At 43.2% G+C, this 26158-nt stretch overlaps 1 protein-coding gene across 1 annotated transcript in view; it reads left to right on the forward strand.

The window, feature by feature from the left end:
• The window catches only part of SVEP1 (sushi, von Willebrand factor type A, EGF and pentraxin domain containing 1), a 120469-nt gene that overhangs the window by 84882 nt on the left and 9429 nt on the right, over positions 1–26158 (forward strand). The window contains exons 31-46 of the mRNA XM_032205963.1: positions 28–201; positions 2620–2739; positions 3376–3552; positions 4319–4403; positions 4723–4914; positions 5860–6027; positions 7742–8414; positions 9519–12298; positions 13512–13737; positions 14549–14704; positions 16324–16387; positions 17465–17638; positions 18618–18791; positions 20121–20294; positions 21808–21984; positions 23502–23672. Coding sequence (XP_032061854.1) covers positions 28–201; positions 2620–2739; positions 3376–3552; positions 4319–4403; positions 4723–4914; positions 5860–6027; positions 7742–8414; positions 9519–12298; positions 13512–13737; positions 14549–14704; positions 16324–16387; positions 17465–17638; positions 18618–18791; positions 20121–20294; positions 21808–21984; positions 23502–23672 — 5685 coding nt within the window. The remainder of the gene's footprint in view (positions 1–27; positions 202–2619; positions 2740–3375; positions 3553–4318; positions 4404–4722; positions 4915–5859; positions 6028–7741; positions 8415–9518; positions 12299–13511; positions 13738–14548; positions 14705–16323; positions 16388–17464; positions 17639–18617; positions 18792–20120; positions 20295–21807; positions 21985–23501; positions 23673–26158) is intronic.

The following is a 26158-nucleotide window of genomic DNA, read 5'->3' on the forward strand; positions in this document are numbered from 1 at the left end:
TGTGCCCTTTTTTCACTCACATTGCAGGAATCAGCTGTGGAGTGCCTCCACCTTTAGAAAATGGGGGTTATGCAGCTGAGGACTTCTTTGCTGGCAGTACCATTACCTATCAGTGCAATAATGGCTACTATTTGTTGGGCGACTTCGAGATGTTCTGCAAGGACAACGGGAGCTGGAGCAGCATTTCACCATCTTGCCTTGGTGAGACATGCCATCCATATGGCTGCATGGGCTGGCAATCTTGCACTTCTGTGTCCTTGGGTTTGGGTGGGATTTCACTCTGAAATTGTGAAAGCTAGCCAGAATCTCAGAAATTACTCCCCAAAATACTCACATTCCTGAAATCCTGTGCTCAGCACTGTGTCAAAACAGGACTCCAGTCTGGCACCTTTCTCTCTCAGTCCCCTTGTAAGACCCAAATCCTGTGCTTCCTACCTAATAAGCCTGCAATGCACTCCCAGCCTCTCTCCTTACAGGTTCATTTAGCCCTGGAGCCCTTGCATTTAGCCCTGGAGTCCAACTTGTGCATTTCCCTGCACTTCAGTACACCTGTCAGCAAGCAGCTGCAGCCTTGAGAAGGCTGGGAGTGCAGTTACGGGCACAGTTCACATAATTTACCATAATTTTACCATAACTTACCTCCTGGTCAGCTGGATCTGATGTACCAGATGCAGCCACAGGAAGGGAAAGGTGAGACTAGCATGGTACTGCATACAGAGGGCTGGTGGTAGGGCCATGTCTCCAGCAGATCCCTGCTGGAATCCCCTAGCTAGCTGTACTCAGGTTACTTCTCTCTTGGTCATGCTTAACGGGTGAATTGCGTGAATAACCTGGCAAGGCATTTATGTTTGATGTGACTGGTTGTTTTTTCCTAAATATATAGGTACAGAACATTTATTTTTTTTCAGTCAAGATGAGCAAAAGCAAAATGAAAAGCCTCTTAGTTCTGCCAAAATTCACTTTGGAGTAGGATCCATCTTGTTTTGTATGATCTTGTCCATCAAGACTCCTCCAGAACCTCCAAGCAGACCATCCAGACTGTTGTTCCTCTCTTTGCTGTTCACCTTTGCACTTTATACAAAGGTCTAAACATGAGCAGGCACAAAACAAATGCTGCAAGGCTGTCCGTGTAGTTCAGCATCTGTGCAGTATAGAGAGTAATTTGGGAAGGAAGTGCCCTGTGCCCCGCCTTCTAGCTTGTCTTCTCTCTGATAAAGCAGAATAGACACGGAAAATGGAAAAAAAAAAAATAAAAAGAAAAAAATAAATAAACAAAATGAAAACCCTGGCCCATACTTTACCTTTTTTATTCACACTTCAGACAGGTGCTAACAAAGCATGATACAACTCTAGGGCATTCCTTTTGCTGTTACAAATCTGATTCATAGTGTCCTTCCACTCTGCCTTGCCTTCCCTTTACAAGACATTACTGAGGAACAGTCATTCCATTTCTGCTGTGGTAGCACTTTGCATTCTCTTGATACTTGCATAATTGGCAACTGTTTTGATTTAAAAGAGCCATTTTTATCCTGCGTGTCAGAGAGAAACTCCCTTTCTTTTCAGAGCGTTCTCAGGTTCTTTCATGCTGGCCAGACTCATTCAGCAGTGAGGAATGAGCACACCAATTCAGAAGATCTCGTTGCTTTTTTAATTCAGTTGCTTTTTTTTTTTTCTTTTTTTTTTTTTTTTGCCTGGAAGTAGGCAAAGAACTCCAGCTATGTGTTTGTATACTGTACCTAGTTCAACAGCTGTCCTGTAGCTGGGCTTAGAAATGAAGAATTGTTCTCTCTCTTAACGGTCTGATTTATATGGGGAATAATCCCTGATGCCAGCATTTTTCAATGAGATACTTTGAAATTGATCCTTGCAATTTATTACTCATTGTTTACATACCACGAACACTTCTGCTCAGTCAGGATTTGAAAGCTGATATGAAATAATCTGGAGCCAGCAATATTTTTAGCTGTACAGTACCAAGTGACTTGGAGCATAAATCATTGGTTGACATTTCTAGGCATTGTTATCATATAAATAGATAATTATTATAATAACTGATATGCTTTGAACTAATCTTAACTTTTTTTTTCTGGCAACTGCGGGTTCTTCTCTTTCCTAATCTAGTGTAATTCTCTGTAGCAAAGATGGGGCTTTTCTTGTATTTTATGTTCAAAATGTTTCCTATATGGGCTAAGCAGTTGGGAAGTTTGAGGTGTAGAGGATTTTCCAAGTAAGTATTTAATGCAAAGTCATTAAATTAGTATCTGTCAAAAACTGCCTATTAGTGTCTGTCAAAACTGGTAAACAATAACACATGAGTTAAAATGTCTTCGCATGAGTTCCCTACCTGGAAATAAGGTACTTTGTGTGGAAGTATTGACTGATGGTTAATGGGGATTTGTCTCCTGTTTTCTCACTTTTATAATATTTTATAGTTAATTAACTGGAAATGTAAACACTAATTTAACGATTAAATGTTATTACTAGTACATCAAAACTGTGACTGAGTGATTTTTCATTATACTATTTAAACTGATTCCTGTTAGTGAGACAGATGTTTGAAGCAGATGCATATCACAATTACCACCCTAGAGACATCTTTATTATGTTTCTTTTTTGTAGATGTTGATGAATGTGCTGTTGGATCAGACTGTGACGAGCACGCATCTTGTCTTAACACAAATGGATCCTATGTTTGCACTTGCATCCCTCCTTACAAAGGAGATGGTAAAAAATGTACAGGTATGAGAAATAAAAACATCAGGCTAGCCTTCCAGGAGTCTATATGGGCTAGTATCCTGTCTTCTGTTGTGAAGAAGACTGACTTCAATTATTTCAATAACTGAATAATTTATAATTATTCAAATTACTGTTGCCAATAATTAAAAGGAGGGAGGTACAAGAGCAAGCTTGTTCTCATATCCAAATCAATTTAGCCTGAATCAGGCTGGAAATATTAAGCAAGGTGGCTTTGTGTCAGCACTGCAAGATGTTGGCATAGGTTGGCATAAAAGGTGTCTGAGCTGATTTCAAGTTGAGGGCTGGGCATGCTGGGCTGGGCTTTCTCTCGCAGGGGGAAAAATGGCTGCAAGATGTATTTGTTTCTGACAGTGAATGCAAGCAGCCACAGTGCTCATACTGTGAATGCAAACTCGGTTATAGAGGGCTGTATCAAGATTAGCTTACTTGCAAGAGTCTTCAGTTTCTGTCACTTACATACATGACAGAGAAAAGCTGGCAAGCCTGTAAATTACTTGTGGGTATTTTCCACGTTTGTCTTTCCTACTTTCAGAAGATTCCCAAGGATATCTCCTGCAACTTGTTCATGAAACCTGGTACTTAGTGATGTTATTAAGAGTTTTCTCTCTTCTTTCTCAGAGCCGGTGAAGTGCCGTAATCCAGGAAATCCAGCGAATGGACGTTTGTACGGGGACATTTACAGTGTTGGCAGTGAAGTAACGTTTTCCTGTGAAGAAGGGTTTCAGCTGACAGGAGTGACTAAACTTACGTGCATGGAGTCTGGACAGTGGAGCCACCCAATACCATATTGTGAAGGTGTAGTTGCTGGGGAGAATGCTGATTGTAACATGCATTGTGGTAGAGTTGGAAGGGGAAGAGACCAGAGAGTTGAGAGACTTCAAAGACCTTGACAGCTAATGCAACCTTGTCCCAACAGTCTTGGGCCACAAGGCTGAAGTCTCTTTTGTCTTTAAAGATATAAGCACCAGCTGAAGCTTTTCTGACAGTTGTCGTGTTCATGGTGGCACTCTTACACAGATTCTCCGAAGTGACAAAGGTCATGTCTTTCTCTTAATGTAAACTTTAAAACTGTCTTCTCCAAGCAGCCTCTTGTTTTCAAGGAGCTTGTGGAAACTTAATGTCTTAAAGATCATTAACAGTATTTCAGTGGATAAAAAGCATCCAGGGAGGACAGGCTACAGCACATACATATACATGGCATAATTGTGGAAATAGTTTTAGAGAAACAGAGCTAATGAGGTGAAACAATAGGGTAAAAGGAAGAGGTTACAAAGAACAAATGAAAAGGATTTTTTCCATAGGAAGAGATGGAGTCCTCTTGATGCTAAAGTGTGTGGGTTTTGGAACATTTCCAACTGCCAGTTTCCAGTTAGTCAAATTTCTCCACAAGGTGAAGACAAATAAAGAGCCCTACATGTCAGTTATAGCTTAGCCAAGAACCCACTGTTTTCAAGAGCTTTAGATCTCTTCAAGCCTACTTAGTAAAAACAAAGAAAATCCTGACGTTGTTATTTTTGATTTGTGTTGTATCAACCTCTCCTGTGATCCTGTCTTTTTACAGCTATATCCTGTGGAGGCCCAGTTATTCCAGAGAACGGTGTCATTTGGGGCTCAAATTTTACATACCGCAGTAAGGTGATATACAGGTACGAATTCCGTATATTATTTATTAATGACTGAGCTTTATTAATGACTGAGCATCCAGCAACAAATGAGAGTTAATCTAAATTCAGAGAGAGGTTGAAATAAACGGGGAGGAGGAAGATGGGATTGAAGTAATGGAAAGACATTTATTTATAGTTGTGGCTGTTCACTAGCAAAGCTGAATGTTTACTGTGCTAATTCTCTGCCCTACAGAGAAAACTATCATCTGAGGGTGTGGATAAAAGGGTGTGAAAGGGGTGGCCAATGAGGTTGTGCATAAAAGGCTCTGTATTTGATAACACTTACTTTCTTCTCACACAGATGCAATGATGGGTACCGCTTAGTGGGTGAAAAGGAAATTGTCTGCCTTGCTAGTGGCGTTTGGAATCTTCCTCCCCCCTCCTGTGAAATGGTGACATGTCCTAGCCCACAGAACATCAGCAATGGAAAATACACACTTAATGGCACAACCTACCTTTCTTCTGTGTCATACACCTGTGACAATGGATACAGGTAAATGCAGAAACATTCCTGAGTCAAATGCAGACAGCATGCTTCTGCATTTAAAAAAAATTCTGAAAGATCTAACTTACATGTGAAAAAGACAAGGCTGGGATGATTGCTCAGAAAGATAGAATACTAAAAGAAAAATTTTTAAAACTTCTTTATATCTTGTAAGTAATTCCTGTTTTCCATACTAAATTGGAGCAATTCAGGAAGGCCATTCAATATCTTCCATGCATGTATATATATATATATATATATATGTATAAAAAACATTTTCATTTTTACCATTAAACTCTTAACACATATTTTGAATATTTGTAAATCAGTTCTCATTATTTTTGAAGCTCTCATTCGTCCTTAAAGATTATCATTCACCTAATTAGCTTTGGAGCATATGCAGTATTATTTTTAGTATTGTTTTACAATGCCTTTGGTGAAAGAATCTTCTGGAATTTCCCCATTTACTCCTTGACATCTCTGCAGTAGTTACTTGTTTTAGGCTTTTATTCTGTTTTACATTTGTAAGCAAATATATCAGAAACACATTTTTATTAGGCTGCAGTTGAGTGTTTAAGTCCATGAGTGAATCAGGTCTCAGACTTAAGCCTGATTGCAACCCTCAAGATAGGAATGGTGTTGGTGGTGAATTTTTAAGCTTTTGTATCTCAAAAATGGACAAAGCTACAGCAGAAGTAAATGTGTGTGTCTGCACAGTGCATTGAGGCCCCACAAGAATTCCACCAGCTTTCTCCTCAAAATATCTGAAAAACAGCTTTTTTGAGAGCATCAACAGTGTGTTTTCATGCATTGGAGATTCTGGCCTTTGCTGAAGTCAGACTCGCTTTGGCTTCACTGAGGCCAGGAAATCAGTGGGGAGCAAAGCACCTCTTGCTCTCTCTGTTTCTCACACAGCCTGAAACAGCAGTCTTAATAATGATCTTTGTGTCTCAGCCTTCAGGGACCCTCTGTACTTGTCTGTGCATCTTCAGGGAACTGGAACAGCACACCGCCAGCTTGCAGCATTGTCTCTTGTGGGTCCCCTCCTGCCATCAAAGATGCGATCATAAATGGAAATAACTTTACGTTCGGAAGCACGGTCTCTTACACATGTAAGGAAGGGTATGTATATTCTTGCTACTGGATTAATACATGGGACAAGTAAAACTGGTGCAGTCCACCCAGGCTTACTGGCAAAGCTGTGTGCTCTGTTTCCTCATGACTTCGTAACTGCTCATGAATTCATTTTCACTTCTCCTGTCTTGACTATCTGGAAATTAAAAGTGAAGGAGACGTTTTGGGGGCTGGCAGGTTAGTATGGGACACCAAGGTATTTCCTAAGGTGGTCAGCTCCACATCAGCTGAATACTCCCTAGAAAAGAAGAATGGAGAGGAGTCAGAGGGCATGATAGATCAGTCTCTTGGACTAGTCCAGACCCAATTTTATCAAAGATATGGCTCCCCTTTGATGGTCTAGCATGAGTGTAACACTGGCCTCTGATCCTGGAAGAACCTTTGCACGTGTATCTTTACAGCCTGTAAGCAGTTGCATTGAATTTCTTGAAACTGTTCTGTCCAAAAGCCAGAGTACATAGGAAAAGCTTTTGCAAGGTCAGGCTGTAAGTGACTGGAGGATTTTGTGCTTCTTGATGAAAAAGATAGATTAGGCAACAGCATTTTTTTCTTGTAAACTAGTTTTGCAATATTATTTGAAACATCATTGAAATAAATTCTCCTTAGTCTGTTTTCTTGACCGTATTAAGATTCAAAAAGCTGTTTCTTTTTCCTGTGCAAGTATTTTAAATAGGATAGGGTATCAACATTTAAAGAGGGTCACTGCTGTCTGTGTGACAATTGATAGAGTGGATAATATTAAGGATTGACACATAATTTCTCTGGAATCCAGTCACAAGGCTCTGAAAACGTATCCTGCAGACAAGACAAAACACTTTTACAGAAGTTGCCGTCAAAATCCGAACAACCAGTTCCCAGCCAGAAGCTGGAGTTACTGGGACCTTTGGAATAGATATTGTTTCTTTGCTTTTGGTAAGAGACACTACAGAAAATTTAAAACTGAACAAAAGATGGTCAAAAATAACAAATTGCATGTTCAATCTGCAGGAATTTAAATTAGTTGATAAGCAGCAGGGAATAATGCCTGTCACTGCATCCCAGAGACAGAGTAAATAAATGTAACTGCATTTAGAGTAATCACACAGTGGAACTTCATTGTAAAATATTATATGTTTTTTTAAATCAGGACTAAAAATATTTGCTTTTATATCAGTTTCTACAGTGTTTTTTTAGGAAGTTGTTACAAAATTGCTATGTGCATTATTAGCAACAGCATTTCTAGGATTCTCACCGAGGAGCTTCTTATCGTTTGCAAGTGTGAAAATAGATCAATACAGCTGACAACAGGAATCCAAAAGACTTTTACGGGCTTTTCGTCTCTTCTTCCTCCCGTCAGTTCTGCTAGAGGGGAATACTTTCTGAGTGGGATAGGTTCTTTGAGAGTTGGACAGACTATCGCAGCACAATACTAGGTTTGTTGTAATAGCGAAATCAAAAGGGAAGTTCAGAAATGGTAATCAGATGGACAGACCAGAGAAGAGCATTATGCTCAAGGCCTTCTGAGTTCTCCCTCGTGAGATTCTCCATACCTCACCTGTGGACACGTTGGCTTTGGGATTTTATGTCTGAAATCGCTGTTGTAAAGAATCCTATTTGTTTATCTTCTAGGGTGCTAGCAAACTTGTTCTGCAGGGGCATCAGGAAACTGTACATTTGACAGTGCTTGCTTTTTTGACTCCCTGTGTGGTTTCCTTATCCACAGTTACACGTTAGATGGCCCTGCAACCATAGAGTGCTTAGCCAGTGGTGAGTGGAGCGTGAACCACCAGCAGTGCCTGGCAGTATCCTGTGATGAACCACCCCATGTGGAAAATGCATCGCCGCAGAGAGCCCACCGCCTCTTTGGTGATACCGCTTATTACTTCTGCTCAGACGGCTACAGCCTGGCCGATAACTCTCAGCTGCTTTGCAACGCAGAAGGGAAGTGGGTGCCTCCCGAGGGCAAGACGATGCCCCACTGCATAGCTGATTTCTGTGAAAAGCCGTCCACTGTCTCATACAGCATCCTGGAGTCCGTCAGCAAAGCCAGGTTCGCAGCGGGCTCCATCGTGAGCTTCAAGTGCATGGAAGGCTTCGTCCTGAACACTTCAGCCAAAATTGAGTGCCTTCGAGGGGGTCTCTGGAATCCTTCTCCATTGAGCATCCAGTGCATCCCAGTTCGCTGTGGAGAACCTCCCCACATTGCCAATGGCTATGCCAGTGGGGCCAACTACAGCTTCGGAGCAGTGGTGGCTTACAGCTGCAACAAGGGCTTTTACATCAAGGGGGAGAAGAAGCGGACCTGTGAGGCCACCGGCAACTGGAGTGGCAATTTGCCCACATGCCACCCAGTGTCCTGTGGAGAACCACCCCAGCTTGAGAATGGCTTTATTAAGGTATAAAATGAGTTCTCTCATCTGCCTGGTAGCATAGCACAGTGAATGTCTTCATAATTGATACTGTGTTGTATTTTTTTTCCTCTTCTATTTTGCTTTGCTGTTAAAGTTGTGGAAAGATGTGACTGGATGGAACAAATAAGCAGAGGGAAAAATGGGTGGATTTGTAGAAGAATCATGTTTAAAAAACACAGACACTTCTATGGTATTTCCTCTCGTAAAATGGGTTTTCAGTTAGGAAACTCAGGGCATAGTATTACAATCAATTGATTTCCTTGATACCTCACTCTTCACTTGTTCCCTTCTTGGGTGGCTTTCCAAGAGCCATCTGGAGATGTATGAAGTACTATTGCCAGTTCACAGGCCTTGCTCTTTCTACTGCTGTGAAAAATATTCAAATTTGAAATAGGTACATCACTTTGGGATAATTTCTCTGCTTTGGATGCAAGAACATTTATTTACTGAGGTCAGAACTTGTCCTTTTTTCTGTCAAATTGCATTGCAACAATGCCTAAAATTAAAGATCTCCTTGTGGCAGCCCAAAGCTGTAAAACTACTCAATCTGTGTTAAGTAACCAGTTGCAGAGCTCATCCTGCAACTTCGAGGAGCTTCTCAGCTGACTGCTCAGGACCCTCCAACTGCACACGTGGCACTTATAAAAGCCTCCTAGCAGTAGTACACCTGAAGGCTCCAGCCTTGAATACACCTGTAAACTAAGGAACCTGAGCGGCAAGAGGGTAATAGTTTCCTGGCAGCTCCTCCCAATATGTTTATTTTCTGTCTTCCTGTCTGCATAACTTTTAACCTTACAGGTCAGGGAGGGAGAAAGCAGGAGGAAATACTTTCTAGATTTGCCTTTTAAGCCTTGAATTTTCTCTTTTCTTTTGATGTTGTGGTCAGATTCCCTGACAACAGAGTGCAGTATTTGAGGCAAGATGTGCTGTGCCTGTTACTTACGCTTGTTTCTTTGCAGACAGCCTTGACCGCTGCCTGGGATCCAGCTATAACCTAGAGTGAGAAAACAAAAGTAATGCTATCATTCTCCCTGTGTGCCAGTCATGCATCTTCATTTCAGATATGTCTGTGTCTCATCTGTTTTACAGGAAACAACTGGGCGCTTCTTTGAGAACCAGGCCAATTATCAGTGCAAGTCTGGCTACCACCTGGTTGGGAGCTCGCTCTTTATCTGCCAAGCCAATCGGCAGTGGTACAGTGAATCACCTCCTCGCTGCGTTCCCCTCAGCTGTGGAAAGCCACCACCCATCCAGCATGGCTACTCCAAAGGAGAAACCTTTGATTTGGGCTCCAAAGTCGAGTTTTTCTGTGATGAAGGCTACGAGCTGATTGGAGATGTGTCTTGGACATGTCAGAAGTCTGGGAAATGGAACAAAAAGCAAAGCCCGAAGTGTGTGCCAACAAAATGTCCAGAACCACCCTTGGCAGAAAACCAGCTAGTCTTGAGGGAGGTGACTAACCAAGTTGGTGTCGTGCAGTTCTCCTGCAAAGAGGGTTATGTTTTGCATGGTTCCCCTGTGCTGAAATGCTTGCCCTCTCAACAGTGGAATGATTCCTTTCCCTTCTGCAAGGTCGTACAGTGTCCTGCACCTCCGTACATCCCCTTCAGCGACCCCTTGACTTCATCCCTTCTTTTTGGTAGCACTGTGAAGTACATCTGTGTGGATGGGTTTTTACTGAAGGGTGAATCTACTATCAGATGCCAGGCTGATGGCTCGTGGAGCTTGCCTTTGCCAGAATGTATTCCTGTGGAGTGCCCCCAGCCAGAAGAAATTCAAAATGGCATCGTTGATGTGCAGGGCCTCACCTTCCTCAGCACAGCTCTCTATACTTGTAAACCGGGCTTTGAACTGATGGGGAACACAACTATCCTCTGTGGAGAAGATGGGCAGTGGCTTGGAGGAAGGCCAGCTTGCAAACCCATTGAATGCCCAAGGCCTAAGAAGATCCTCAATGGCAAATACTCATTCACGAACTTCCACTATGGGCAGACTGTTAGGTATTCTTGTGACAGAGGTTTCCAGCTCCAAGGGGAGGAAACGCTGAGCTGCCTGGAGACAGGAGAGTGGAGCACAGATGTTCCCTCCTGCAAAGCCATAAGTTGCCAGCCCCCTCAGCCTATCGAGAATGGCTTTGTGGAGGGTGCAGATTACAGCTACGGGGCCATGGTCATTTACAGCTGCGTGCCTGGCTTCCAGCTCTCTGGCCTCGCCATGCAGACGTGTGAAGAATCAGGCTGGTCTAGCTCCACTCCATCTTGCCTCCCCACCGACTGTGGCCTACCTCCTCACATTGATTTTGGGGAGTACATGCAGGTGAGGCACGGGGAAAGACGCTCAGACCAGGAGGGCATTACAGAGAGTCCCTCCCTTTCACACATGCTGCTGGCTGGCCATATGAAGGACTTCAAAAGCTCTTCGAAGGAGAACGGTGCAATGCAGCTGACCACTTTCTTGTTTGGAACTATCATTTTATACTCGTGTTACTCTGGCTATGAGCTCTTGGGAAACCCCATTCTAGCTTGCCAAGAAGATGGGGTCTGGAATGGCACTGCCCCCTCCTGTGTTTCCATAGAGTGCACAATGCCATCACCTCCGGAGAATGGAGTTTTATATTTCACGGAGAACACGCTGGGTAGCGTGGTGCAGTACACCTGTAAGCCAGGGTTTACACTTGTTGGCTCGGACACGCGGCTGTGCTTGCCAAATCGGCAGTGGAGCAACAGTGCTCCGTACTGCAAAGCAGTAACATGCAGCTCACCCGCCCAGCTGATGAACGGGAGCATAAGGGGGGAAAACTACACGTATGGGAGCGTTGTCTACTATGAGTGCGATCCTGGCTACCAGTTAAATGGCCCCGCAGAGAGGAGGTGCCAAGAGAACCAGAAATGGGATGGCAGTGAACCGATTTGCATCCCCGTTTCCTGCAGCCCACCGCCAGTTTTGGAGAACGGTCAAGTGTCTGGGGAGGAGTACACATTCCAGAGGCACACCGAGTATAGCTGCAATGAAGGTTTCCTGTTAGATGGGGACAGGAGTAGAGTCTGCCTTGCAAATGGGAGCTGGAGTGGAATTGCTCCAGTTTGCAAAGCTGTGACCTGCCCCGTGCCTCTGCCTCTTGCCAATGGGAGAATTATTGGCTCAGATTTTGGCTTTAGGAAGGAAGTGCAGTATCACTGCAATGAGGGATATAAACTGCAAGGAACATCCACGCTTACCTGTCAGAGTGATGGTACCTGGGATTCAGAAGCTCCACGCTGTGAGCCAGTCATCTGTGGGCCTCCTGAAGACATCTCCCACGGCTTTCTGAACGGCTCAGACTTCACCTACGGGGAATTTGCCCAGTATGTGTGCTTTCCTGGCTATAAGCTGCATGGTAATCCTTCACGGCAATGTTTGTCCAATGGTTCCTGGAGTGGAAGCCTTCCATCCTGCCTCCCCTGTGAGTGTCCTGCACCACAGATCCAGAACGGGGTTGTCCTTGGTGAAGATTTCAGCTGTGGGAAAAGCGCCCAGTTTCAATGCCTGGAGGGCTTTAAACTGCTAGGGCCTTCCGAAATCACCTGTGAGGCAGCTGGCAGGTGGAGCTCTGGGTTTCCTCGGTGTGGGCAGATTTCCTGCGGCTCCCCACCCGTCATCCCCAACACGTTTATCAATGGGAGCAGCTCTGCAGATGAGAACACCATCGTATACACCTGCTTGACAGGTTTTGTCATGCGGGGGAGCCCAGAGCTGACTTGTGTGGAGACAGGTGTCTGGAAGAAGCCATACCCAAGCTGTGAGCTGCTAAGCTGTGGCCCACCACCTTCTGTCCCCAACGCAGAGGTTCTCGGGAACACTCATACCTATGGGAGCAAGGTCCAGTACAGGTAGGAACACTGCTGCCATTCTGTTTCCGTAGAGTCTCGTAAGCAATGAAGATGGGAAGTTTATACACCCTTTTTAGAAGACCTGGAAGAAAAGTTATGCCTTATCATATGCGTAGAGAGACAAAGCCCACATTCCCATGCCCATAAAAAATTTTATTTGGACCACTGATAAAACTCCAGCAAGGTATTTCAGCATGTTGGGCCGCACTCCTCCACCACCTTAGTTTCCTTTTCTTCTTTGCTTTCCTCCTCTCCACCTCTGACACTCTGCTCTGTAGGGCATTTTTATTTTTTTTATCCCTTTTGGCATGCCATTTACCTCTCCTTCCTGCTTCAGCTACCAAATGTAACACAGAAGGACTGGTCTCCTGAAGTCCCATTTTCTGTACTGCAGCATTGCACTGTCGACAGGTGCTGTTGATGCAGTTACTCCTTTGTCATAAACAAGAAAAATGGGTTTCTGCTGGTTTCTTGGAGGGTGCACACTGCAGATCCTTTTCTCCAAGGTGAGGACTTCCTTGGCAGAAGGGGAGATTTTGGGCCATAAAAACAATAAACAGTAGGGGGCAGAACTGTGAGATTGCATGTGGATGGGTTTAACAGAATCAGACATTGCTGTGCATCTTTAACAAGATGAAGGGGGTCTGCCAACCTACAACTAAACCCACTGCTGGCCAGACCCTGCAAGCCAGCTGAGTTGATCTTGGTGAAGCACTGCATGGCACAGAGTAAATCAGCCTGAAACTTCTAAGCAAGCAATCTGTGGTCAGCCTAAGGCTTGGTTTACTCTTGGAAGAAAATGAGATTGTCTTTAGAACTGTTGGCTGCAAATGGGATATCCAGCAATCGGGAATCAAGAAGCTGCAGTAGCATTTGGCACTCACAGTTTACTTAACCAAAAGCCCTCCTCACAAAGGGAATGGCAGGGACTGCACCAAGGCATTTGGTATTGTCTAAGCACTAAAGCTACCAACTCACTTTCATCAGTGGTGCTTCAGCAACATGAAGCAGCTGGAGATGAAGTCTGAAACTTCCAACTCTTGCAACAGAATAAACTCAGTCAAGGCATGCTTCTTGAAAGGTTCCTTTGAAATAAAAGAAAAGTCACTAGGTGTGCTTAAGAACAAATAATGTTGAAAAATGTCTTTGTAACTTGTGGATCAGTTTGTCCCTAGCTGTTTCCCTGTGCTCAGGTGTTAATACTCTGTTGCAGATGCCTGGAAGGTTACACAATGGTGACAGAGGTGGATGTATGCACTTGTCAGGAAGATGGACAGTGGTCTCCTCAAAGTATTTCCTGTTGCCCCAGAAAGTGTCCACTCCCAGGAAACATCACCCATGTAATAGTACTTGGGGACAACTTCACTGTGAATGCAAACATCACTTTGTCATGTGTAGAAGGCTATACTCTGGTGGGAGCGAGCACATCTACATGCAAGGTATAGTATTATCTGCACTGTTTTATTTTGCAGGCTCTGTTGAATTCAAGAGTCATCCTCTTACACTCATTAGCTTTTGGCTCTTTATTGCACACAACAAAAAAAATGCAAAGCATGTCCTGCAAAATATAATATATATGCCTTCTTGTTCACCAGTAAACATATAATAGACTTTCAGAACTGGAAATTAATAACTTCTTCTGTCAATAACTAATGCTGTCCTTCAGAAAAGCATTCCTTTTGTCACATTTAGGAGAGTAAATCATGAATCATTTTTACTGGATTAGTACTTTTTGTAAGCAAAGGATCTCCTCTTCGCTCTTACAAAGATTTGTTGAAGTAAGAGCAATTGTGTTTGATGCTTGTCTGTTCAGGTATTAGACCTCCTTTAGGACCTGGGCAGGCAGCTGAAGCACTTAGTCATAGTATGAGACTTTCAGCCAAGAGAAAAGTACAGAAAACATGGAACTGAGCACCTGCAGTTTCATTCCACTCCTGATGGGTTCCTGAACTATTAGATGACCTTGTATAAGTGAACTTGCTTTTCAGGTTTCTATTTCCCCTTTTATATTTTGTTCCTTCTGTCTTTCAATGCTGGGCATTCCTTTCATAGCTGAGCTCCAGTTTTTGTTGGCGTCTACTTATATTACTGAGTTTCTTTAAAGATTTCACAGATAGTATTACATTAACTACATCAGTATGCCCACAGCTATTGGATGTTTCTGCTACAATTTTCCTAACTTTTTCATTTAGATACGAATTTAGCATATGGACTGATGCATTCACACTTTTTATCCTGCTTATTTTTCAGGAGAGTGGTGTTTGGGTGCCAGTGTTTTCTGATGACATCTGTGTTCCTGTGTCATGTGGGACCCCAGAATCTCCAGAGCACGGATTTGTGGTTGGCACCAAATTCAATTATAAAGACGTGGTTCTTTATAAATGCGATCCTGGCTATGAATTACAAGTAAGCAAGCTCAATCTCTAGCACTCCAGAGCTTTAGTTGTCCGTTCTTCCCTGTTCTGACATAATGACTGTGAGAATGTATTATGCCTGCTCCATATTGATATATTTCCTTAGCTGCTATAGAAGTTCAATATCTGCTTTTGTTGTTGTCTATAGAATGCTCATGGTATGTCTGAGGTATTACCTGAATTAGTTAACAGTACAGCTGAAGCAAATATATGCATCCTCTTCAAAGGCACGTATTCAGCAAATACCTTTCAGTGTTGTTGTTTTTTATAGCTGAAGTTTATTTCAATCCTCAAAGTACAGCTTTTTTTTCTGTGCATAATTATACATACTTGTGACCATAAATCATGGAAGAGTAAATTTCTCGCATGTGCTCTCTTGAGCTCGCTCTCTGTTCTCAGTTAGATCATCTTCTTCCCTTTTCCAGTCCCATAATATTCCAAGCTCTATGTCTTCTGCATTCTGCCTTCAAAACTCAAAGCTCCTGATAAATGGCACTGCCCTCAGTTCTGTGATATTGCTAGATGATGTAGAAGTGTTTTGTCTTCTTTGATAAAACACAGAGATTGCAGTTTGTTTAATGGCAGCTTTATTCCGTGGTGTAGATGTGAACAAAGTCCTTTCCTGTCTATTGTTTTTACTATGAGCATTGGGCTATTGTTCCTTGCTTAGCTCTGGAGCACTACTGATACCCAGTTATCGGGACTCATGCTAGCCAATTCATAGCAGCCTCATTTTCAAAATCACAGTGAGTTCAGAACTGAAAATTCATTGCTGAGGTACAGCATGGCCTTCACCATCCCCAGGTGATGGCAGGATGTGGGATAATCCTGTCCAGATGTATGAGGTAGCAGTGACAGGTGCTGTCTCTTAACTCTGCACTTCATGAGTACCAAACAAAATGCAGTATCGTGCTTCCTTCGTGCAGTGGTGACTGATAATAAATACAAACTTCATACACCCAGACAGGATTGCATTCACTTGGTCTCTCAGTATATATAAAAAGAAGAGTTTAGAGAATTCACGGGTAACAATAAATCTAATTTCCAGACAGAAACAGAGACAGAGGACAGATATGTAGAATTGCTGTATTTTTGGTGGTAATAAATCAGTGCTTTTGTATAGTGAAAAAGGTCGATCTGTGTGCTTTGTAGGCCAGCTTCGCCACCTAGTGTCAGTGTGTTTCCCTCTTGTTAGAGGTCCTGTGTTTTTCTCTCCAGAAAGAAAATACATTGGCTGTAATGCCTGGTGAAAAGAACACAAGTTAGATTTTCATTAAGTGAGTACTGGAAGGAGAAAACGTGCTATCATGACAATTTCTGGGAACAAGAATGGCAAAACTGACAAAAACAGTGATACTCCAGGGAGAAGGACAAGGAAACTGACTGACCCACTAGCATTTGGTTTGTAAACAGTACCCTGCAGTTTGCAGGAAGGAGTTCTAGCCTAAACTCTCCTCATCAGCTTGGGCTACAAGCATTTAATTCTGTCTTTATGTGGGTATATGTACCCGTTGGGAAGACATGCTGGCCTTGCTGTATACCAGAGCTGTTGGGAAAAAAAAAGGATTGCTAAGTGAAGCTGTTCTTTGAGCAATGTCTCTTGTTTTGTAGGGTGATACGGAACGGACCTGCCAAGAAGACAAGCTTTGGAGTGGCACAGTGCCAGCATGCAGAAGTATGTTCCATCTGAGTTTGTCACTTGATGAATTTGGTCGAGGGTGCTTTTAGCCTGAAGACACTTGTGGTCATTTTGCCCAATTTATAACTCATACTGTCTTCATATGTCTAAAAATTGTCAGTAAGTACCACTGATAGCACACTGGGAGACGTGCAGAATTGCTGGTGTGCACAGGTACCTGTGTTAAGGAAATCACTACAACTTTCCACTACTGTGCCCCTGTACCTCTAAGAAAGCTGGGCAAGCAGGTAGCAAAGGGGTTGTTGTTCAATCCTTCCGTTTACGTATACTTTACTTCAGACATAGGGCTGCATGCTTAGAGGAGCCTTTGACACATTCCTTCTGTTGTTTCAGCTTTTTGCATCTTTAGATAAGTTTAATGGAAATTGTTAATGATGTTAAGAAGTTTAAACATTTTCTATTAACTGCGTGGTTAAATAAGATGAGGTACAGGGGGTTCAGAGAAACAGCAGAGTTTCTCTGAAACTACACAAAAAAAGAGTAGCAATGACAACCTGAAGAGCTGTTGTCTTGTATCAGGTTATTGATACAAGAGATTACGGTCATATTACTTTAACAGATTATTGTCCATCTTGGAAGAGTAATATCCGAAATTTAAACAATGCTGCCATTTGAGGTCATGGTTTCTCAGGTTGCTAAGAACCTTTGCTAAGAACCTAAGAACCACAGTTGCCCAGAGCTGTGGATACTCAACATCCTGAACTGTAGCTCTATGGATGCTCATTTTCAAAGGTACTTCAGCTCTGTGCGATGTCTGATTCCCTTTGCCTGCAGTGCCAAAACAGAAGCTGTCAACAGAAATACTTACATGGAGTTCAGCTGTTGGCTTCAAGGCCTCCTGCCAATAAAGTCACAATGGATTTTGTCTTTGAGCAGTATCTGAGAGCACCAAATATTATTCTGCTGCTGTTCTGCTACTCAGGAGCAAAAAAGCTGGGAATGCCCATATAAACACAGTGTTCTTTCCCTGTTTGTCAGGGTAAAAATCATGGAGGAGCTAGGAGCAGGACAGGCTGTATGCACTGGGTCTGGAGTATATTTCCTATGTTACAGTGGTATCATGTGGGCCCCCAGAGGAGATAGAAAATGGATCTGTTCAGGGAGAGGAGTTCTTGTTTGGCAGTGAGGTTTTTTACAGCTGCGACCCAGGTTTTGAACTACAGGGACCAAGCCAAAGGATTTGCCACGTTGACAAAAAGTGGAGCCCCTCTGTTCCTTTATGCAGGAGTAAGTAGCAAGCACAGCGACACGGTGGCAGTTTCCCAGGAGGGTCAGGAAACTAACTGGCATCGTACTTTTGCTGTCTTCCACCTGATCTCCTGCTCCATTTGGGGGTGTAACAGGAGGAGCCAGCAGAAAAGCCAGCTGAGAGGTTCTCACCAGCAGCTCCTCTCCCATCTGAAGGGAGCTCCTCTTGACATGAGAAAATGAACAACCATAGAGCTGTGCTCAGGTTACTAGAGGAGTGCGTCCTGCTCTATTTCATTTGCTTTGCACTGTGGGTTGCAGGGCCTTGAACACCATGCACTGAGGTGATTTGTCTCTGTAATGTCAAGGCTAATATGTGTTGGTCCCTGGTATGTCTGGAGATCGAGACTCTGCTCCTTAGGATCAAATCTTGGTCCTGTGAAGCAGAAGGTGATTGATTGCAGGAGCAGGATCTATGACTTATTTCATACAAGTTATAAATAAAATCCCCAAATTTTGCAATTTCTACCAATAAATTATTTTCCATCTTTTCATGGTGATGTCATAGTCCTACTGCCTGTATTCCTTTCTCTTAGCTTTGACCAATTTGCATGGTCTGTGCCATAAGGACAGGACAGGGGACAAGATCTTCCTTAACTTCTGTCATTTTTCTTGGGGACATCCTGAGATCGTCTTTCACTGTACAGGGAGCAGAGAAGTCTGGAGATGCATCCTCTGGGTTAGTCAGAAGAAATATTCTGGGTCGCTGGATCACTGATCACTTACAACACTGTCAGATACACCAGGGCAGAGTCTCTCTCAGGTGTCTGCAGCCTGAACCCCAGGAGAGAGGGCGAGCAAGGCATTACATAACCTTTCTCATGTAGTACTTCACAGATTCTTTCTTCCCATCTTTCCTTTAATTCAGTCTGTGAGTAGAACTGCAGACAGTGTATGCCAGCCAGACAGAATGGGCTTTGTTGTTTGTATAAAACCAAAATTTTTTCTTCTCTTATAGGAATTACTTGTGGGCTGCATCCTTCAGTAGAAAAAGCAGAGGCCATTTCTACAGGAAGCACGTACAGAAGCAACGTAACCTTTGTGTGCAGCGCTGGGTATCACCTTGTTGGACCCCAGAATATCACATGTCTTACCAATGGGAGCTGGAGTAAACCTTTACCATCGTGTGAAGGTAAACATTTGGTGTCGTGGCCTGGCACATTCTGATCTGGGATAAGCAGTACCTCCCCCCACATGCATGTATATCACATAATCCAGGGAGTAAGCTGCTTTCTGGAAGCAATTCTGTAATGTGTGTTAAAAATTGTGCATGATAAATGAAACATCTCAAAAGGAACAGTGCCTATTACCAAACCATAAGGAGGTTTAGACATCATCTTTCTTTAGGTCTTCATCTGCAGTTTTACAATCTTAGTGAGAGATGACACTGCTTATCATCTGAGAAAATCGAACCATTAACTAAAGTTGATGGACTGTGAGGACATGAAATTTCTCCCAGCAGCCTTCTGAAGTCAGTTGCTACTTTGATATTCTTCCTCTGAATTTTGGGCCCCAAACCCAGCAACAGGATTGTCTCAAGGACAATATCAGCAGCTCTGCCTTTATCTCCACTCTCCTCACTTGAATAAATGCTGTGAGTGAACGATGTACCATTTTGCACTTTAGTGCTTTCAGATGCTCCCTCGGTAGGTCCTGTAGCTTATGCCAAGCAGAGTAAGTGTCGAGCAAAAACTGTCTGTGTCATACAGAGTGTCATACAGAGTTGGTGGAAGCAAGGCTGTCAACATAAAAATGGAACAAAAACTTAAGGTCCCAAACATGAACAGGTAGCCACTGTTGTTGGATGACTCTGTTCAACGTATAAAGTGTATAGAAGCATAGTAAATTCCAGTATCATTAAGTATGAGTGTTCTCCTTTCCTGGCCTTTTAGCCATGAAAAGGCAAAGTCTGGGCTTCACGCTATTCCTTTCCTTTCAGAAGTACATTTGTCCATTTTTTGCTCATCTCACTTCCTTGGGCTGTCTGCCTGCTGGCTTCAGAAACACAGCAGAGAATCTTGAGGGGAGCAATTAGAAATTTAAGTGTCAGCACCTTCCATCAAACCCATCCTGCATCTCATCTGGTATTTCTTGTCTGTCAAAAAAGGAGGTTGCAAAGGGCTGCAAGTTTCTGAGGTCTCTCTTAGCAGTGAGAAGGAACCATCTCCATGTTCTGCCCTACAAAACCCCAGTACGAGGCCATAAATGTGTCCTTCCCTCTCTCTGCCCAATGTTGCTGACCTGATAAACGTGTGGCTGTGGCTTTTCTCTATCACTGGGAGGAGCTCCTTCCCGGACTTGACTGCGGTGCCTTACTGGGGCTACTGAACTGTCCCTCAATGCTCTTCATGGTTTATTAGTCTGTGGCTGCTACTTTAAACATACTGTGTGAGTAACTCAGGAACTGTTGGAAGTCCAGGTCTGATATCAAGCTGAGTTAATGAGAGCTCTTCCTTTGCAGAGACCAGATGCAAAGTTCCACTTTCCTTGCTGAATGGGAAGGCGATTTATGAAAACAATACAGTTGGCAGTACTATAGCATATTTCTGCAAGAGAGGATACAGCTTGGAAGGAGAACCTGCAGCAGAGTGCACAAGGGATGGAAGATGGAGCAATCCCTTGCCTCTCTGTAAACGTGTGTGTTTGCTTTGTAATGAAAAAGAGGTCTCAACTTTTAAGCATTAAAGGCTAGGTTGCTCTTCATTTAAGCCGACAGTAATTGAGAGCAACTTCTGCAGATATTTGTGGAGATGCACTGTAATTTTCTTCTGGAGTGGCCATGAGCAGAATTTGTCACTCATAGTTTAAAAAATTGGTTTGACCCGCATTAGGAGATACATTGGTGTGCATCCTGTTTTTACAAAGGAACAAAGGAAGCAGTTGCTGAGAGATGTTAAAGCATTATCTTGTCTGAGCGTATTTTTCTGACAGTAAAATAACAAGCTGTGTTCTGCATAACTCCCTTTGGTTGGAAAGCTGACATTAAATGGAGTCGATTGGATTCAGCCATTTGATATATGAGGAGCAGGTGAGAGAAAGGCATTTGTTCAGCCTTTGGAAGAGAAGGCAAGGACTGACCTTATCGTTGTCTGCAAATGACTACTGGCAGGGTGTAAATAAAAAAGAAATAGACTTCTTTCAGAGGGGCACAGTGGTAGGGTGTGAAGGAGTGGACCCAAGCTGCAACAAAGGAAGGTCCCAATAAGTGTTTGAGGAAACTTTTCACTATGATAGCAGTCAAATTCTGGAACAGGGTTCCTGCAGAGGATGAGAAATGTGCATCCTCAGACATACTCAGATGTCAGCTGTACAAGGCCTAGAGCAGCCTGACTTAGTTGGTCCTGCTTTGAAAAGAAGGTTGGACTAAATGTCTATATAAATTATCCTGTGATTCTATGAAGCAGCATCTTATACACGTGTATACCGTGCATGCACAGCCACAGTAGCCATCATTGTTGCTGTATCTGTTTGTAACTACTTCTAAGATCTACTCTTGTCTCAAGGTAGTAATTGAGACATTTTAGCTTTTGTACAACAAAGGACTCAGAGGATTTTAGTTTGAGGAATGTGGCATTAATCTGTGCTGCAGGTAAGGTCCAGCCTTTTCCACATTCATGGTGAGAGCAGTAAACCATGCAATAAGACCTCAGCAAGCTTGCAGGCAGTAATAAATAAGGTTATCAGAGAAATTCAGAACTCTAATGTCTCTACGCAAACACCTGGATTTTATGCTGTTTTCTATTGATCCAGGCCCTCAGAACAAGGAGTGGAATAAGTTTGACTCTTTTTAAAAGTGGAGTAGGTCTCACTTTTTTATATAAAGGCTATGATAACCAGGAAGGACAGGAGAGAATGGTGTGATTGTAACATATGATACTCCCCACTTAAGTCCTTAGTATATCTTCCACTGACTTCAACAGAGTATGTAGAAAGTCATGTGACAGCAGAGAATCAAATCTTTTAACATTATTTTATAACCCAAATCTCGTAACTTTTCATTAAATTACAAATAGGACTTGTGAGTAGCATCCATTTCTATTGCTCTTCATATGATCTGATTTTGAAATTTGCAGAAATAAAGTTCTCTCTTTCTTCCTTCCTTTCCTCTCTTTTTCCTTCCTCTTCCCTCGCACCTTTTCTTTGAACAGCAAACCCTTGCCCTGTGCCTTTCATAATCCCAGAGAACGCCCTTCTCTCCGAGGTGGATTTTTATGTTGGGCAGAATGTCTCCATCAGGTGCAGGGAAGGCTACCAGCTGAAAGGGCAGGCTGTGATCACCTGCAATGCTGATGAGACTTGGACTCCAACAACGGCTAAGTGCGAAAGTAAGTACAGGTGTTGGGGTTCTGCCAGGACACGGTCTGCCTCTGTAGGGCTGGTGGCACGTCTGTGTCACACAGGAGGGTAACAGCACAGACGTATTGGCAGAGCTCTCTAGCTGCCTGGCAGAGAAGGACCTGGGAATATTGGTTGGTAGTCGGCTGAATATGAGCCAGCAGTGTGCTCAGGTGGCTAAGAAGGCCAACAGCATCCTGGCTTGTATCAGAAACAGTGTGACCAGCAGGGCTAGGGAGGTGATCGTCCCCCTGTACTCAGCTCTGGTGAGGCCGCACCTCGAGTACTGTGTTCAGTTTTGGGCCCCTCGCTACAAGAAGGACATCGAGGTGCTTGAGCGAGTCCAGAGAAGGGCGACGAAGCTGGTGAGGGGCCTGGAGAACAAGTCCTACGAGGAACGGCTGAGGGAGCTGGGCTTGTTCAGCCTGGAGAAAAGGAGGCTCAGGGGCAACCTTATCGCTCTCTACAGGTAAAGGAGGCTGTAGCGAGGTGGGGGTTGGCCTGTTCTCCCATGTGCCTGGTGACAGGACAAGGGGGAACGGGCTAAAGTTGTGCCAGGTGAGGTTTAGGTTGGATGTTAGGAAGAACTTCTTTACCGAAAGGGTTGTTAGATATTGGAATGGGCTGCCCAGGGAAGTGGTGGAGTCACCATCCCTGGAAGTCTTTAAAAGACGTTTAGATGTAGAGCTTAGGGATATGGTTTAGTGGAGGACTGTTAGCATTGGGTCAGAGGTTGGACTCGGTAATCTTGGAGGTCTCTTCCAACCTAGATGATTCTGTGAATCTGTGATAAAGAACAGAGTTTTTATCTACAATTGTCCTATGGAGAGCTGGGTTGCTTCTAGAGACCCTGGCTCTTAAAAGCTGTGTAAAAGAGCTATATCTCCTTTCTAAGAGAGTTATTTCAGGAAGAAGATCCAGAATATGTCTACAAATTGATGCCCTAGATGCACTCATGCTACTGGCCTTTAGGTTCTGCTGTAATTTTCTTTTCCATTTACCTTTTGCAAGCAATGCAGCTGGGCTTGATTATTGCATACCCGGAATGATTCCAGTGAGATTATGTTGAGACAAGGGCTGTAGGGAGAGGTGTTCCTTCATTGTATTCATTGACACTGATACAAGGCATGAAGTCATTTTTCAGGCTTTTTGGCTTCTTAGAAGCGGTATTGATTAGTTGCATCACTTCCCCCTGCAAACCCAGTCTCATGTATTTCCTAGGACCATCTGAAAGTTTCTGCGCTGTCTGGTAGATATAGTCATTGTTGCATTACTTAAAATTGCTGTTGCTGGTCTTCTCCATGCTTTGGTCTTCTCCATGCTTGCTGGCACGCACGTGGGAGTACATACAGTTTCACCCTGTGGGTACCTGCACTGTGGAGAAGCCCTGCATTTTCATCAGAGGTGTCTTAGCATCTCCTGAGTCCTGTGGGCAAAGCACGGAGTTGGAAAACATGTCATGCAGGCATTGTAGCTCACCAGCCTCTGGGTGATTTCTTTTGTTTAGAGATATCTTGCGGGCCCCCAGCTCACATAGAGAATGCTCTCATCCATGGTAGCTTCTATCAGTATGGAGACGTGATCACCTATTCCTGCTACAGTGGCTACATGCTGGAGGGGCCCCTGCGAAGCATTTGCCTAGAAAATGGAACATGGACAACACCACCTACCTGCAAAGGTAAGTAGTTTTTTGAAGTAAAGTATTTCTTAACTAGCCATAAGCATGGAGGTGTCATCCTAGCTGCAGCAGAAACAAAAGCCAAATTCTTGCTGGTTTCAATGCAGCTGTGATTTCGCCCCAGGCATTTTAAGTGCAGGGTGTCACTTTTTATTTCCGGGTTAAAAAGAGGACTTCCTGAATTTTTCTCTCTAGTCCTTGCTAACCCTATGGTTTCTCTTCCTACAGTGTTGTATCCCACACTTTAGATTCTCTTTGCCACATCTTTTGTAAGAAGGATACAGAACTAACTAGTCATCTTGTTGACATGCTAGGCTGTTTCAAATAAAGCACTCCTGGTCATTTTTTCAAGCACTGCATAAAAGACAAGTAGGAGATCAAATGGGTGCCTTACCTTTCCATCCTTGACTTCTATAAATTACAGAATTAACTCTTTCACACTGAAGATTCATATAAAGTATCAATTTAAGCAGAAAATGGGGGAAACCATAGACAAACTATACAGTTAAAAACAGAGATAAGAATATTCGAGCCCTAACTGAAAACAAAGGGTGAGGCATAGCAAAAGTGTCCGAAGGTCACACAGTTGTCATGGAGGAGACCTTGACATCTGCCATTTCCCCACCAGGAACTTGACTAGCCCTCCTGCTGCCGGCTCACTATGTAGCTGTGTGAGTTAGCTACAGCCTGAAATCTTACCTCAGATAGTGTTACAGCCATTACAATATGAACTGAGCCTGAGGTGTTCTGTTCAGAAACATGAGCATTAGAAGTCACATTCCCAAAGCTCAAGAATTCCTGCAGAAGAGAAGAGGTGCCAGAACATTGATCTGGGAACATCAGAGTCGCAATCGAAGTTGTCAGGTCTGCCTCTGCTCTTGCAAGTGTCTCAGCATCCCATGTCTAAAATTGAAGCAGAAATACTTCCTTCCTCCATCGCCATCTTTCTGTTTGGATCAGAAACCCCTTGGTGCTGGAGGTTTCTATACAGTGCTTAGCCTGAGTAACCAGGGTCCCTTTGGTAGTGTTTTTTTGTTGTTGAATTCTGCCAACAAAACATGAATGTCAAGACCCAGATAATTTGAGTTGCCCTCCTGTGTGAAAGCAGGCACTCTGTTAAAATGCCAAATGCAATAGCTAAAATTTCCTTGCCTAAAAAATCACAGATTGGCAGGTTGTTTTGAGAAGGCACATTGCCTTCTGAAGTGGAATTGTAACTCCTGAGCATTACAGGAATAGAGAGGCTGCTTCTGAAAACCATCTTTTTCCTAGTAATGTGCTCATGGTTTGGCATTGCCCCAAAGTGTAGGCTGTTGAGCAGCCAAGTAGAGGAGATTTATGGTAAAAGCACCTGAGTTATTTCAGATGCCTGGAGTTATCCAAAAGTCCTTTTGGAAACTAACCCTCACAAACAATCAAGTCCTTTCTGAAAAGCTTACCAAGTACTTTACTATTTCTTTCTAAACTGTGGTGGCTACAGAATTCAAGGGATCTCTGCACAATAGCTACTCTATCTGAGCTAGGTATTTATTAGCAATTTATCTTTTTTATGTTATCTCCAGACTATAACACTGTGCATTCTTCATCTGCCTCCTTAATATCATCAGTTTTACTTTTTATTCTTATTTACTAGTTTTTAGTTACACAGAATTTAGTTACCTTATGCCAAGGGCTGTAGTCTTCTGCTAAAAGAGGTTCTTGACATTGTTGGCTAACAAACCGAAAGGGATGATATGCAAAAAAACTGTCAAACATCCTGTTTCCAATACCACTGAATTCATGGGACAATTCAAAGGAATAAGTGTTGGGATTAATTATTTTGAAATGCAAAGTGATGAGGTGGACAGATGATCAGGGTAGTGCAAGTAAACGAAGTGGAAAAACCTGTCTTGTGGTATATTAAGGGAGAAAAATAACAATTCCCCCCTCCCCCCTTTCACCTAAAAGGGAAACTAAAAAGGACCAAAGATGCTTCTGAGGGGACTGATGTGTTTTCATGACACATTTCAAAATAATCTTTCAGAACTGCTTTATAATTCATTTGGGGGATTTGCCTAACAAAAGGGCCTACAGGACCCAAGCCTTTGTGGTGCACATCAGAAGCAACATGAAAGCACTCTTTGCAATGATTCATCCTGCATTTCTTCTCTTTGGCTCTGCGAGCTGATTATTAGTATGTCCTAAGCCTGCTTGAAACATACTGACCCGGTTGAACAGGTTAGTTAACGTAAATATTGTAATTAAAAAGCAGACTCTGTTGGCTTCTGTGGGAGAGCTGTAACCACAGCTGCACTTGGCTATTGCAGGCCAGATTCTGATCTGAGTTTCAGGGGTGAGAAGTATTAGGCTGGATCTGACAAATGTAAACACCTGTGGGACTCATCAGCCTTCACAGATTCACACAGCTTGTCAAACTAACTCCTCTCTCTCCTCTCTGAAATGCTCTAAAATCTGTGTCAGGAATTTGCTTTCTGCCTGCATCTTGT

This window comes from Aythya fuligula, chromosome Z (assembly GCF_009819795.1).
Source record: "Aythya fuligula isolate bAytFul2 chromosome Z, bAytFul2.pri, whole genome shotgun sequence".
In the NCBI taxonomy this organism is placed as follows: Eukaryota; Metazoa; Chordata; class Aves; order Anseriformes; family Anatidae; genus Aythya; species Aythya fuligula.